This window comes from Calonectris borealis, chromosome 12 (genome assembly GCF_964195595.1).
Source record: "Calonectris borealis chromosome 12, bCalBor7.hap1.2, whole genome shotgun sequence".
Lineage (NCBI taxonomy): Eukaryota > Metazoa > Chordata > Aves > Procellariiformes > Procellariidae > Calonectris > Calonectris borealis.
Genome location: NC_134323.1, coordinates 8695910 through 8710557, shown reverse-complemented (window position 1 = coordinate 8710557; position 14648 = coordinate 8695910). Strand labels below are relative to the sequence as shown.

Here is a 14648-nt window from a genome sequence, read left to right as displayed (position 1 = left end):
ATTTTGTTTCTCTGTTGGCCACAGAGGGTCACAGATTGTCTGGTAAGTATGTAAATTAGAAAAAATTTAGTTTAGAAACTTTTGACTTGTGTGTATAAGTATGTGTGCCTGTGAATACTCAACTTTTTTCATGGTGCAGTACTGGGGTTAACAGTCTGCAAGCAATAGACATTCTGAACCTTTTTCACACACAAAGGACAGAGTACAGTTAACAAATCTAAGAGTAAGAATCTTTATTTTGCCTTTGAAAATCTAGTAAGTAAATATTTCTCATAAATTTGCTACTTTTTATGCAATAAATGACTTACTGAAGATTTTTTCCTATGCATATTCTGTCCTACTTTCACTGAATCACCTTATAAAAGTACAGTTACTGCAGGTCACTATATTGTGTGCTTTTGCAAGATAACTGAATTAGTAGTATAACAATGTAAATTGCGAATTTTTTAATGGACAGGGATTCCTAGGCAAAAAGAAGTAGAAAAATAAAATTGCTTTGAAAAATTGATTTAAATTGGGTTCAGAATGCTGATTTTTAAACAGAAGATACAAAAGGTGTGATGTATCACAAGTTTTTCTTTTCCATTACAGAACAACTTCATTTCTTTTAGCTTTGTTTTCTTAGGCAACTGAAATAAATTGGGCTTTCTGTGCTTCCCTCTCAGGCCCTTTCCCCACATGCACGTGTTGTTTGTAACTTAACCTCTCCCAATGAGGAAAGGAAGGGCTGTAGGGGAAGCTCAGATGTGGTGTTAAACGTCACCAGAGAATCCATGCAGAGCAGACCCACCGGAGTCTGCTCAAGGAGGGGTGGATTCTATTTTTTCAACTACTACAATTGCAAAGCAAAAGTACTGCTAATTTGGGGGGTGGGGGTTGAGTTCCTGAGGAGCAAGAAACATTTTCCAACCTCCCCACCACAGGACTTGATTAATAAAGCCTCTGTCACCACTCCACACACATTCATTTCGTTTGGATGAGAGTCCTGTATATGGACAATCTCCTGTCTAATGCTTGGATATGTGCTGGGCGTGCGAAAGAGGCAGCTTGAATAGGAGCACTCTGCTGCATCCTGCCAGAACTGCTTGGCTGGCTGGGCTTCCCTGGCAATTCATTTCTCTGAGCTTTTCAGACGGACAGCATGCAGTCCGGAAAGGGGAAATTCTCATTCTTCCTGTTATCAAATGGCTCTGTGGGAGATCTTGCCATCCAGAACACTGAATAAAGCCAAAGTGATTTATGGAAGGAGAGCAGTATGTCACTCTTAAATTAGAAGTTGGAAATGGTTTACCCCAGTAATTTTTAAGGAGTCATGTCTTTCTGATAGGTAACTCATTTCAGCTAACAGGAAAACGGACTTGTCAGGTGCAAATAGGGAAGCAGTCAGTATGTGGGACACTGAGAAGGAAAGATGTGGATTTGATAGCATTGTATTTCTCTGGAATATAGGTAATTTGGGGGCTCTATCTGTTGGATAGGTTGTTTAAGCTTTGGTAGTATGTGAGAACAAGCTAACCCTTCTTTTGATTCAAGACGTGACAGCAGCTGGGCTTATTGTGGTGGTGGGTGAAAACGAGGTTAGGGTAGGTAAAACCTTGATAGTGTTGTACATGTTCACCATTTTAGAAGGCAAGTAGGGAAGTAATAGTTAAATTCGGGCTACTTTTGTCCCTCTTCCTTCTGTTTTTCTAAATACCTTTAGGAATTGTGTCTATAGCATACTTCTAAGAAAATGTTCCTAGAAAAGTCTTCATACTTAATAGGTTGTCTTCAATAATTAAACTGTACATTTATGTAGCATTTGCTGTAGCTGAATATCTGCAAGGCATTGGAGATCCAGATGGAGGTCTTGTTTGTGTGGACAGGTACTGTAGAAAAAATGTGTATAAAAATCTGTTCTCTGAGATTATAGAAATTACAACTTTTTTTTGTTTGCATTGATATTCAATCAATTGTGCTTTTGTATAACAAACATGAAAAAAACCACATTGCAGTGATTTTTAGCAATAGTAGAATTATGAAACTAATTCTGATGTTGATTTTGTTTTTTCTCTTCTTTTTTTTAGGTTCAATTTATGAGCCACTGAAAAGTATTAACCTTCCAAAACCAGAGGGGGGAAGTCTGTGGGACAAATTAGATCATTATTACAGAATTGGTAAGTTAATAATTGTTCCTACTATGAAAGATTTTCAGTGTAACTTACTGAAATATTTACAGTTACGGTTATGACAGTAATTAGCTTTGTCTTCAAATAATATCTGCAGTCTTTAATAAGGACTTTTATTTTCAGAGAGGTAAAGAGTTCTGTTATTACAATTCCTCATAAGATTCCTGTGATAATATAATGCATGTATTTGGATATTTCATACATTGCTTGAAAAATCATGACCTGTAAATAGCGTTTAAAATTGTCAAATGGTAGAATAGATTCTGAGTTGCACCTAATGGTCTTGGATGGGGAGGGGTAAAGGTAATTTGCTGACAGTTTTTGGTGGTTGAACTAATCTAGATATGAATTGGAATTGATATTTACATGTTAAATATCATTGCTACATTATTCTTACTTGAGGATAGTTTCCTAAATTTCTGCTGGGAGTTTGAAAGGCGCAAAAACTGGAGGGCTGCATTACACTTCTTGCTGAAAATGAAAATGTATATTGGAAATCCAGTCCAGCTGTATGACTGAATTTAGAATTATTTTGGATAAAGTCGTAGCCTAGTATTGTGGCATTAGCCAGATACAGCTGAGGAAACATTTAAATGGAGAAAAGCTTTCTTGTAGTACTTATAACAGTTTGACAGGTGATCAGTGAGAAGTTAATTTTTGTTACTAATGGTGCCATAATGTGTTTTTGTGCCGAAATTTCATCTGCTGGCTAACTTATTTTAAGCCAACTTTAGTGTTTTTCTTTTCATTCTGGCATCATTTTAAGCCAAAAACATACACGTTAAAGAAGCAATAGTTGATTTTGATTGGTTTGGGTCTTGGGGGGTTTGTGTTATAATAAAGTCCTGCCTCGTATTCTAAAATCAGTTTTTTTAATGGCTGTGCAATTGACTGCTTAAAATTTAAGTTTTAGTCAGGCAAGGGTATAGAACAGTGAGTAATTTTTCCATCATTCTAAAAATGTTGGATGAGACTCCCTTCATTCAAACTGCTTTTTGAAGTGAAATCTGTGAGTTGTGCCTGGTCTATCCATAGATGCGTTGCTTTTCGTAGATGCGTTGCTTTTATCTCTCTTACAGAAGAGGTGACACTTCAATTCACTTTTAATGCTTGGCAGCAGCAAATCTGTGGTGGTGCTTGCTATTTATCTGTCGGCACTTATGTTGCAAGCAGTCTGCTGCCTCACTAAAAATTTACTGTTGGATTTATGCTTCATTTTAGAATAATCTATATTGACTTTTTCAGGTAACATTTTATCAAAGTTCTTGTTATAACATATTAAGTCACTGAAGAATATAATGCAACAAGCCATAAAACCCTGTAATTTTAATTTAAAATACTTAATTTCTAATACATAGGCAATAAAGAGGCTTTTTTAAAATGATGCTTGATAACATTATGAAAAAAAATTGCTTTCTTGTCTTCTAATGGACAGGTTATTGTTAGAAGGGTCATGTTCAAGGACATTAAGCCCAGTTTCAATCTTGTAGCATGCTGGTTATTATACTATTTTAGGAAAACAATTCACAAAATGCGAAATATTAAAGTACAAAAAGAAAGTAAGTAGTATTTAGTATTTTTTCTAATTCGCTTTTGACAACTTAAAAATTCCTGTCTTGTTCTATTTTTATGTCAAGGTACTGAGTTAAATAACTGTAGTCGTCCTTTCTCCTTACTTACTGATTCCTTACCTTTTTTAAAAATATTGATACAATCATCTGGCCTAGGTTAAAAATTTAATTTTTATGAATGTAAGTTCTGCAGAGTTTAACTATTTAAATTATTTGGGGAGGGGAGGCAGTTGACATTCTGTACGGCCCCCCCCTCCCCCTTTTTCCCCCCATAAAAGGGAAATTACTGGGTTGCGTTGTAGAGATTCTGTATGGAGTGGGTTGTACTAGAACAGAGCCATATAAATAGTTTTGAATACTGATTTTTTGTAAAAGGGTCTAATTTGACTGAAAAAGCGTGACAAATTTTTTTTGTGTGTCTTTCTCCTTACCTTTCTTCCTCTTCTGTTTTATGTTGTGCAAGCTCTAACAGGTTGTTCACATCTTGATATATTCCTTAAAATCTATGCTGGAAGAAACGTAAGTGCTGTTAAGACCATTTTTTCTTTTTTCCTTTTTCCAGTTAAGTCAACGTTACTGCTTCATCAAAGCCCAACCACAGGTCTGTTTCCTACAAAAACATACGGGGATAACCAAAAGGCAAAAGTACATGACAGTCTTTACTGCGCTGCATGTGCCTGGGCGTTAGCCCTTGCTTACAGGTGAATAACTTCTAAACTCACATCTCTGCCATGTTACATTCTTTCTGTTATGCAGTTCCTCGGGAACGTTGTAGAATATGAAGCTTTATCAAACATAGTTTTATAAACCCATAGAGATGGTATGTGTTTCCAAATCTTAATAAAAATATTTATGTAGCTACTAGGTTAGAAAATGTCACTCTACATTTGGTAAGTAAACATGTTTTCATATAATTTAATTCATACCAATATTCTGAAACAGAGGAATTAATGCATGCTATTGAAAATAAATGTTATTATGGCAAACTGTACTGAAGGAATACTGCTCATATTAAATGTAGTAGGAGAGTTCAGAGCAGAAGCAGGCTTGTTGCAGGTAGTAACAATCCTGGTACTCGCAGGAGACTGAATCCTTGAATGCTGAGAAGTGTATATTTGGGAAATGATAGTGACTGTCATCCCCGCTAGGTACAAAGGCTGGGCAGTCTCAGTTGTTAGCTCTTCTTATTTTCTGTTTCTTCCGTTTCCACTGTTGACTCATTAGAGAAGTAGGTTAGGAATTTGTGTGGTGTAGTATGACCTTAAGAACTATGGGAGAGTTACCTCCCATAATAATTTATTCATAATTCCCTCCTCTTTAGGACAAATAACTATGCAAATTGCTTTCTGAGATTTAGTGTTCCTTGTTTCCAGCCTTGCTACCCCAGCCACCCAGGAAAACACAGACAGAGGTGATGATAACTCAAATGCAGTGTTTTTAAAAAAGAAGATGGCGTGCAGCTATTGAATAATTTACTCTTTTTAGTAATCAACTTCTTGTATTGAGGTAGTAATCACATTCTTGGACAAAATTCTAGTATATTTTACAGAAGAAGGGCCAGAAATAATATGAGGAGCTATTGCTGAAGTAAAGATGATCTACTTAGCAGCTAAAAACTTTTGTGTTTCTTTTTTGTCTCCATTTATTGGTTTAGATTCTATACCTCTGACACCAATTTGAAAAAAAACATTAGTAAAATTGTCTTCTAGGAAATGTTATTACAAAATGATGCTTTTTGAAAGAGAAGATGTACAGATATCTGTGTTTACTTCTGGAGATGCTGTGCCTGAGATCTGATGGGTTTCAAAATTTTGAGAAACTAGCAAAAACTATAAAGAAATTAACATTCAGAATGTGTAATTATTACTTTAATTTCTTATATTGAAATCTTTGCATCTTTCTTTTAATTCCTCTTTCTGTTGGTGAAATAAAAGCATTTGAAAACAAAAAAAAATAGAAAAAATTTAGAAGGAAGAATGAAAGGGGCAGGGGTGATTGTTTTGAATTTTCAGCAACTCATAAAAGAGAGCATGGCATAATGTTGCCTGAATAATTCAGTCTTTAATTTCCAGTATGTAGAATCATAGAAGATGATATATGAAATTTGTTACACGTTGAAGGAAGGGCAAAGTGACAAGATAAATAGTTTGTGTTACTTCCAGTTATGCTCAGAACAGGGCTCTGAACTTTAATTTGGGCAAATTAAAAAAATTTGCCCAAATTTTCTTTGATGGGCAAAAGTTAATGATTGAAATTAAGTGAAAGGCTAAAATCTGAAATGAGCCAAGGTACAAGACTCCTGTGGAAGGCTGCGTTATCTACCACATGCAGATTACTGTGCTTGACTCATGCCAGTGCTACTGTTCACTTTCATAAAAACGAAATTTCTTGAGTGCATGTTAAGAAAACAAACACTGCTGTTGTGAATAGAGGAAAAATGTTTTAACACGAAAACTTTAGAGCTTTTACATGTGCTTCTTATTGCTCTTGAGATTTATGATAAAGTTGAGAATAAATCCTACTGCTTAAAAAATTCTTAACCTATTAATTTTGCATTATCTGGTTTTATTCCTTGTGAGGTTGCTTTTTTCCCCCTTGTTTCAACTTTGTAATTGAAAGCAAGTACATTACTTGTATCTAAGATTATTATTTAAATAGCATGATTTCTGGATGTGTATGTCTTTTGAAGTTAACACTACCTTCCTAATTTTCAGTGTAGGTAGCAGAACCTCAGCATAAACTACTAACATGTTAAGTATGGTGGAAAAGGATATGCTTCGTTTGAAGTATAGTTATCATCCACTTAGCTGTAATCAAATTAGTAACAGCTATGAAGTGGACTGAGAAATAGCAGTGAGCATGTTATGCTGTTTTGCATATTTGTATCAGAGACATGTTGTTGTAAGTTACAAATATGTAAGGAAACATTATTTTTACCTGAAAGGCTCAATCAAAAATTGAGAACTGGAAAAGACAGAACACATGAATGCAATAATCAAGGTTGTTTACACAGTACATTTCTTATAGTTAACATAACTTGGGATTTGGCATTGTTTTTAATATACATTTAGTAATACAGTAACTGTCAGTGTTGTTTGATTTCATGGTATAAAAATACGAAGGTATCTTGAAACGCATTTCTGGACGTTTTGAGTAGTTAACTTTCAGACTCTTGTATGCACAGCTGTAGTTTATCAACATCGTCAGGAAAGTGACTGCTTGATTATGAATGGCAGATATTTTGTAGAGTTAAATGTTATAATATCAGCAAGGATTTTTTTTTTCTTTTTGACTTTTGAAATAGGAATGTTTATGTAAGTTGCAACATAAACTAAAAAACTTTTTTTTTTTTTAATTAAGGAAGGATGAGTAGGTCTATAAATACATTGATATGAGTGTGGGCACCACTATACAACAAGCGTTAGTTAAATACTTAATATTCCAAAGCACTAATGTGTCCTTTTTTTTCTTTTTTCCCCACTAATGCATTTCCAATTTGTTCTATGAACTATCTCTCTTACCCAGGCGCATTGATGATGACAAGGGAAGGACTCATGAACTGGAGCATTCTGCTATAAAGTGTATGAGAGGAATTCTCTACTGCTACATGCGTCAGGCTGATAAGGTAAAACACTGTAGTGTGGACACAAGCACGCACTTAATTCTAAGGGATTAATTAAACTGTGGAAAACTAACTTCTAAATATAGATAAAATTCAAAAGGGGAATGCAGTATTACTGTGTCCCAGCTAAGAACAGCTGCTTCACTATTGTCAGGTTGTGGCATTGTTTTAGGATATAAAAGACACAAGTGTTTTGCGAAGTAAACTGCAGGGCATGCTTGAAACTTCTTTGCATTACTTTTGCAGTTATTTATTGCATTTAAGCATTAGACCATTAGTAATTGGGGTTTTTTTTATGTCTTTTTAATGCTTAAATGGAAAGATGTAGAATTTCTTTTAGCTAAGGCTGGAGAGTTTTCTTTGCACTGTTAACTTGGTTATTGCTTTTGCAGTTGTTCTCCTTACCTAGGTGATTGTTTAGATTATTTTGCTTGGTTTCTTTAGCAACCACTTTCCAGTATTCAGAAGGGCAGCAATCCAAAATGAATAAGGAAACAGGGTAATTTACTTACGTTATAATACAGTTGATATATTCAGCCTGTAATCCTCTTGTGAGTATAACCTGAATATTCTTGAATATTCAGGGCTTCTCCTTATCAAAATTTAGATGTGGTGGATTAATTTTGCATAGTGGTTAGCAGTAATTCTACAAGTAGTTAAATATCTATATTCCATGTGATTAAGTTTCATGTCACTGACTTTTAACTGTATTATTAAAAATAATTCTCATGTTATCACATAGCTTCCATCACTTCTAAGCACGCAAACTGAAATACAAAGTCCGTCGGCATGTGATATCAGTAATAATAATAATAATACTAGGCAAATCAGGTGTATTACCAATTGTATTTATGCTGACAGGGTTTTTTTTTTTCTCAGTTTTCTTAGTCTGTTTCTTTGTAGTCTTATATCTTTAAATAATCTTGACCTAAATTGATCTTGTTATAGTTGAGCTGTTGTTTTTCTCTTTGACATGCAGCGGTTTGTTTTGAGGATGATCACTGCAGATATGAATAATGAGCATTAAATTAAAACAGGTGTCATGCTGCTGACACACTGGTAGTCAGTTTTTGCCTTGATTACTATAAATGCTTCTTTCTTCCTACAATGTAGTAATAAGTAGTCTGAGGTACCTAACAGACGTAAGTCAAATTGGACTTTATTCTCTGAGACGCTGTATATGCTGGCCTCATGTAAAAGGAGGATATTTTTTAATAATATGAATTATATATGCCCAAATGCTAGGGCATGACTTGAATAGAGGATGCTGCTTGTGACAAAAATTGCAGATGTTATATTCTATTGCTAATGAACATAGGAGTTATGACCTAAAATGTATTGAATGTATTCATGGACTAGACATGATAACTCCACAAAATGGTATTCACTTTCTTGTTTCTGGGGCCATGCTATATGCTATGTATGATTTGTTGGTGGAGAAGAATATCACGTAAAGATAAGATCAGTGTTGAAAATGTTGTGAAATGTGGACCAGGTACTGGCAATAATGGCTAGAAAATTTGAAAACTGTTGGAGAGCATGGCACAGCTTGAGGAATTATGGAGAAAAATCTTCTTTTGTTACCTTCACTCTTTTCTTTGTGAATTTGATTTCGTTTCTCTGCCCTATTGGCAGCTCTCTGACAGTCCAGACTGTTTTCTCAAATGGTTTTGTAAGGTAGCAGATATATTTCGTGACGAAAAAGGAATCAAAACTACTTTAAAACCACTGTAGTTCTTATTTCACTCCTTTGTTGTTAACCCCTTGTATTAGTAATTCATCTTACTGCATTTTATCTCCATCGTAAGAGATTCTGTATCATAGAGGCTCATTCTGAGGTCCAATGATAGTGTCCATGACTAAAAGGTCATTTTAATCTGGGGGACTATTCTTCCTATCTATATTCTTTATGTTTTCTTTTTAAGCTATCAGCTTTGCCTTCCAGTATCTGTAAACATTTCACTGTACATCTGAATGTCACAAACTGTGCTCACCAAAATAAATTTTTGTTTTCCCATGTACTCTTTTATACTAGATATTCTTAACTCTTGCAGCTTTTAATTTGTTACATGATCTATATATGGCAATTTCTGAACACTTTTGTAGGTCTATAACCCTTAAAAATTATTATTAATAACAATAATAATTTCTTTTTTGTTTTAAAACCATTGTCACATTGTCAAATGGTACAACAGTAATTATTAAATTTTATAGATCATTATTCATAAAGATTATTTTAAAACTATTATTCCCAACATAAGTTTTGGGCTCTTGCACTCCAGTAAGAGCTTTAATCTAGGAATGGTGAGGGAGAGAGAGTGCTCAACAATCAAGTGAGGAAGTGGTGGGTGGGGTGGGCAAGCAAGGGGGCCTGGGGTGATGTGAACAGAAGGCACATAGCATTAACTGAAGTGGAATTGTCCCAATAAGGAGGAAATAAGGAGGCACCTATGGGACAGCATTATGGAGAAGAAAGCTCTCATACCCTTTCTGGGAAATCAGCATGCTTGGGTGCCTCTCAGAAACGCCTGTACACTAATGCATGCAGCGTGGGGAACAAAAAGGAGGAAATAGAAGTATGTGTGCGGCTCCTGGGCAACCATCTCATGGGATCGCAGAGGCGTGATAGGATTGCTCAAGTGACTGGAACACTGGGATGGATGGATACAGGCTCTTTAGCACAGGCTAGGAAGGTGTGGAGGGGAGTTGCCCCGTATGAGAGAGAGTAACTGGTACTCTGCTAGGGAAAGGTGATGAGCCAGCTGGGAGCTTATGGGTCAGGATTCTATATGTACATTTCCGATCTGTGAATTCAGGGTAGGCATGATATGCTTTGACATACTTTCTGCTAAGATTTCAGCTCCAGTAAAGTGAGGCGGTGTTTGCCCAGAAGATGAAAGTGACTAAGCATCTGTAGCTATCTATTACAGATTTTTTTCCTACTAGTCCCAAAGAGATTGGAGAGATGGGTTGAATTTTTGTGTTCTTTAAGTATATGTATACTTTAAGTATGTATGAAATAGTTTCTGGTAAGTTTCAGGAATTGTTGTTTCTAAGTTTTACATAATGTTTATATCAAGAAATTTTGAAATACCTGAGTTATATAGTGGTTGCCAAATATACTGAAATTACTGACTTTGATTTTATGTTTTGCCTTTAATTCACCTTTAGGTTCAGCAATTTAAGCAAGACCCCAAACCATCTGAATGTCTTCATTCTGTTTTCAGTGCACACACTGGAGATGAGGTCTTCTCCCATAAGGAATATGGTCACCTTCAGGTAAGATATGCATGTGCATGTAAATGAAAGTTTGGATGATTTTAAATAATGTTATTGTTGTCTCCATTCTTTCGTGATGCAGCTGTCTCTGTTTAGATTTATGTTAAATATGTTGTACTTGATAAAATTGAGATTCCTTCTGCATCTTTTGGTGGAGAAGATGGATTGTTTTGAAATATAACTCAGTGGTGTGTTTTGGTCAGAAGGTACTGAAATGTCTGTGGGATTTGTGGAGGTAGATCGTTTTTTGTTTATAAAGTTGCTTCTTTTTGAGACCAACAGATGGCTGTCAGTAAATAATCCTGGCAAAAAAATGTTGAAGTAGTCAGTAAACTGTAAGATTTAGTGTAATCTTACATTGAATATTATATTTTTTATTAATGTTCCCAGCTTACTTTTCCATAAGTCTGAGCAATTTTCATTCATAGTGAAGATTTAATGTACACTGTCAACAGCTTTGTCTAGTTACAGATTTGTTGTTCACGATTTTTGTAGTGATTCCTAGTCCAATTCATTGCATAATTGATTGTTTTATTGGCTTTCATTTTCCAAAGCATTGATTTACTCTTTTTTTTTTCCTCTTTACCTTCAGACCCATTTTTGCATTCATGACCTTGTTCTTTTGCATTCCATAACTCTGTGTACTCTTTTTAGTTCAGAAATTGCTAGTGAAATTATTCAGAAGTGACAGTAGGTTGATAATTATTTAATTTCATGGTGACAACATCACTTAAATAGTTTGTACGGTAAATGTGTTGGATTTAGGAAATGTATGTTCTGAGAAAAATTATTTATGGAGTTATCCTAAGTTAGCATTTTGGACTTCTATGTGAATCTTCCTGAACATGCACATCTTTTATCTGCCAGAGGAGACAATAATTTTGGGACCTGGGGAGTACTGTTTGATAGTTCAAAGTCTCTGGTTTTTGTGGCAGCTCAACCTTTCCCACAAATATGAATGGACATTCCCTTCTGTCATCAGCAAATCTCAAAGAATAGAGGGTTTTCAGCTCTGTGGAGACAACAGAAAACAGAGTAACTGAGGTGGTTTACTTGGGAAGAATGGAATATATTACGTAGCTGGTCTGCCATTATTGCTGTACTTGGTGCTTTTCAGATTGTATTAAGAAACTGGAGTCTGCGATCTTTAAATCTTCTGGAATTTCTAGAATTTGGACCTAATTCTTAATCTGCTATGTTTCAGATAAGGATCCAATTTTTTGTTCTAGATGGTTTCTCTAAATTTTGTATACTGAGATTGTGGTTTTATAGCTTATTGAAGCAAGTTATTGTGATAAACTTACTTTCTCTATTTAAGTTGTACAAATTCTCAATTATCCTAGAATTCTGTGTAACAAAAGCAGTTTCGTTTGATTCATTAATAAATTGACATTATGATGCTCGTCTGTACAGCTGCTAAAGGTAATTACTGTTAATAATAAATGCTATGTACAGCTACAAAAGAAAACAGTTTTTCACAAATATAATCATATCTGAATGTTGTAATTATACTTCTGTCAGATGATAATGCTAAAATTCCAGTTAGGAATAAAGTTACTTGCTTTTTAGATGTGCTGTGTACTATTCAATATGCTACTTGCCTTCTTGGTGCTCTACTTGCTAATAAATTGTCATATATGTAAACGTGAAACAGCTTGTGAGTAAAGTGATTGTCTGTGGGTCAAAGCAGTATGCCTAAGCAAAAACATTTTAATATCATAGTTTCAAATAATTTAAAAAAAATGATACTGCAGCAGAAGTTGTAGAGGGAAGTGCTTGTTTGTGGCATTTCTTCCTATTGATTGTTTCCACGTCATTACATCTAGGATATTGGTATATTAGGATAATATTTTTGAAGAACCAAGACTGTGTTATAGTGGGACCATCTTTGTTAGTGAATAATATCACATTTAGCTTGTTTATGTTTATTGGAGTCAAATAAACATAAAGTTAATTATAGTTTCCTTTCTGTCTTTAATTACTTCAGATAAATGCTGTGTCATTATTTCTCCTCTATTTGGTTGAGATGATCTCTTCGGGGCTGCAGATTATCTACAATACAGATGAGGTACAAATCGATTTCCAATGTTGAAATACATGCTGTATTAAGGTGGTTTTTTTTTTTCTTGGTTTTATTTAATTACCAACTGTAAAATAATTGTTCTGGAAATACACTGTACATATTCTCCATTTTTAATGGAAGTCAGAAAAGATAAATGGAACGAATGAATAGTGAAATAAATTAATAGCTAATAAAGTGTTAGATATGCAAAGAGTGAATGTAACATGACATTGAAAACTTTTATAGTTCCCTGCTATTTCTGAAAGGTACAAGGTCAAGAATTAAAAGGTCTGTTAGGACAGTTAACTTCCAGTTATGTTGTTCTTACTTTTCACCTTATTTCAAACTGTCAGTCAGTGCATGCTGTCCAGTGGAATTTCAATATAATAAATAATAGGGTTGATTTTCTGGAAAGCTGAAGGACTTCCTTCAAATACCTATGAACCTACGGGTGTTTTGCTGTATCTTTAATTGAAAATAAAACAATTTTATATCATGGTAAGAGATGTTTGTAAGATTGTTAACTGCTCTGTAAATAAGATATAATAGCCACTATAGCCTTGACTTGAGGACAAGTCATGTCAGGACAACCTGCTGTCCTGCTCTAAAATGAGGTTATGTTTTGAGACAGGAATGGAAAGCACAGATTTTTTTTTTTTTTTTTCCAATTTTCTTAATCTGGACTTGTTTAAATTTATTCTGGTCTGTTTCATTGTCACTGCTGTATTGCCTTAAAAAGCTTAAATGCACTTACAGTACTACCATTTTTAAAAAAGGGAGATTTTTCCAGAAATAGTGTACTTGCATTATATTTCTAAAACGTACATTTTCATTAATGTTTTTTCTTTAGATAATGAGAAAACTAAGTGATGCAACTTGTCTCCTTTCTTGCTTAGTTAGGTCGTATGATAGGTCTATATTATCTTCTCTGAATTGTCTTTATGTCTGTGAGGAGGCAAATGTATATAATTAAGTATTTACTTAGCTTAACTTATAATTTATATTATCCTCCAGATGTTTGCATTTAATTACAGAATCTGCAGAGAAAGGGCATGTGTATAGACTCTCTAGTCAGTGGATATTCTCCTCTTCAACGTCAGGATGTTGTTTTCATTCAATCGTACTCTAGAAATCTGTGGACTATGGAGATTTATACTAAGGTTATCTTACCACAGACCTGTACATTCTATTAGTCTCTATATAGCTTCAACAATTGACTATATTCTCAGATCTTATTAATGCCACATAATTATGGTATTTCTAAGTTTTCCTGTGTGTCTAGATAATATTCAGCATAGTGGCATTGGCAGCACTGTGGATGTGGCAACCTGCTACCCAAACATCAAGTTGGATATTTCTTTCCAGTGATATCATTGCACTATGTATTTAGTCTCTTCCCTTTCGCAGGGAGAGGGTTTTGAACCAGTGCTAGCACGGTGGAAGGTCCTGGCAGATGGTTGATATTTGGGAAGCTGTCTGCATGAATGTGTTTGTACACAGAACTCTTGGCTTAGGAGGCAATCATTGTACACTAGGCTGCTTGATGTCAGGCATGGCAGCTGTTAATGAGTTACCCTCTAGCTGCATCTCTTTGCAGTTGAAAAATTAATTTAATCGCATCTTTGCATCAATAGCAAAGAGAACAGCACATGATTGTGCAAGTGAATGAATTTGAGAGTAGTTACATACACATAAAATAGAATAACGCTAGTATTGGCAGTCATCCATGCTGCATGTGTATTCTTTATTACACCTTGCTCTCCACATGCTTGACTTCTAGATAAATAAGCTTAACACACACAATCCATAATTTCTATAAGTGCTTTAGCATTGACTTGGTTATAGCATTTACATGCCCATGATATGAATGATTGCTTTCTGAAGATTTTGGTTTGCAACTAGTTATCTGCTGCCTTTTTTCTGTAAATCTGCTATTTGGAAACCCT

The 14648-nt window shown here is 34.8% G+C and overlaps 1 protein-coding gene across 6 annotated transcripts in view; it reads left to right on the top strand.

The window, feature by feature from the left end:
- The window catches only part of PHKB (phosphorylase kinase regulatory subunit beta), an 81555-nt gene that overhangs the window by 7172 nt on the left and 59735 nt on the right, over nucleotides 1–14648 (top strand). For 5 of the 6 annotated variants that reach the window (XM_075161235.1, XM_075161240.1, XM_075161234.1 and 2 more), the window contains 5 exons: nucleotides 2067–2156; nucleotides 4302–4440; nucleotides 7265–7364; nucleotides 10533–10640; nucleotides 12628–12708. In XM_075161235.1, the coding sequence (XP_075017336.1) occupies nucleotides 2067–2156; nucleotides 4302–4440; nucleotides 7265–7364; nucleotides 10533–10640; nucleotides 12628–12708 (518 nt within the window). The remainder of the gene's footprint in view (nucleotides 1–2066; nucleotides 2157–4301; nucleotides 4441–7264; nucleotides 7365–10532; nucleotides 10641–12627; nucleotides 12709–14648) is intronic. The other variant, XM_075161238.1, reaches the window with a different exon arrangement.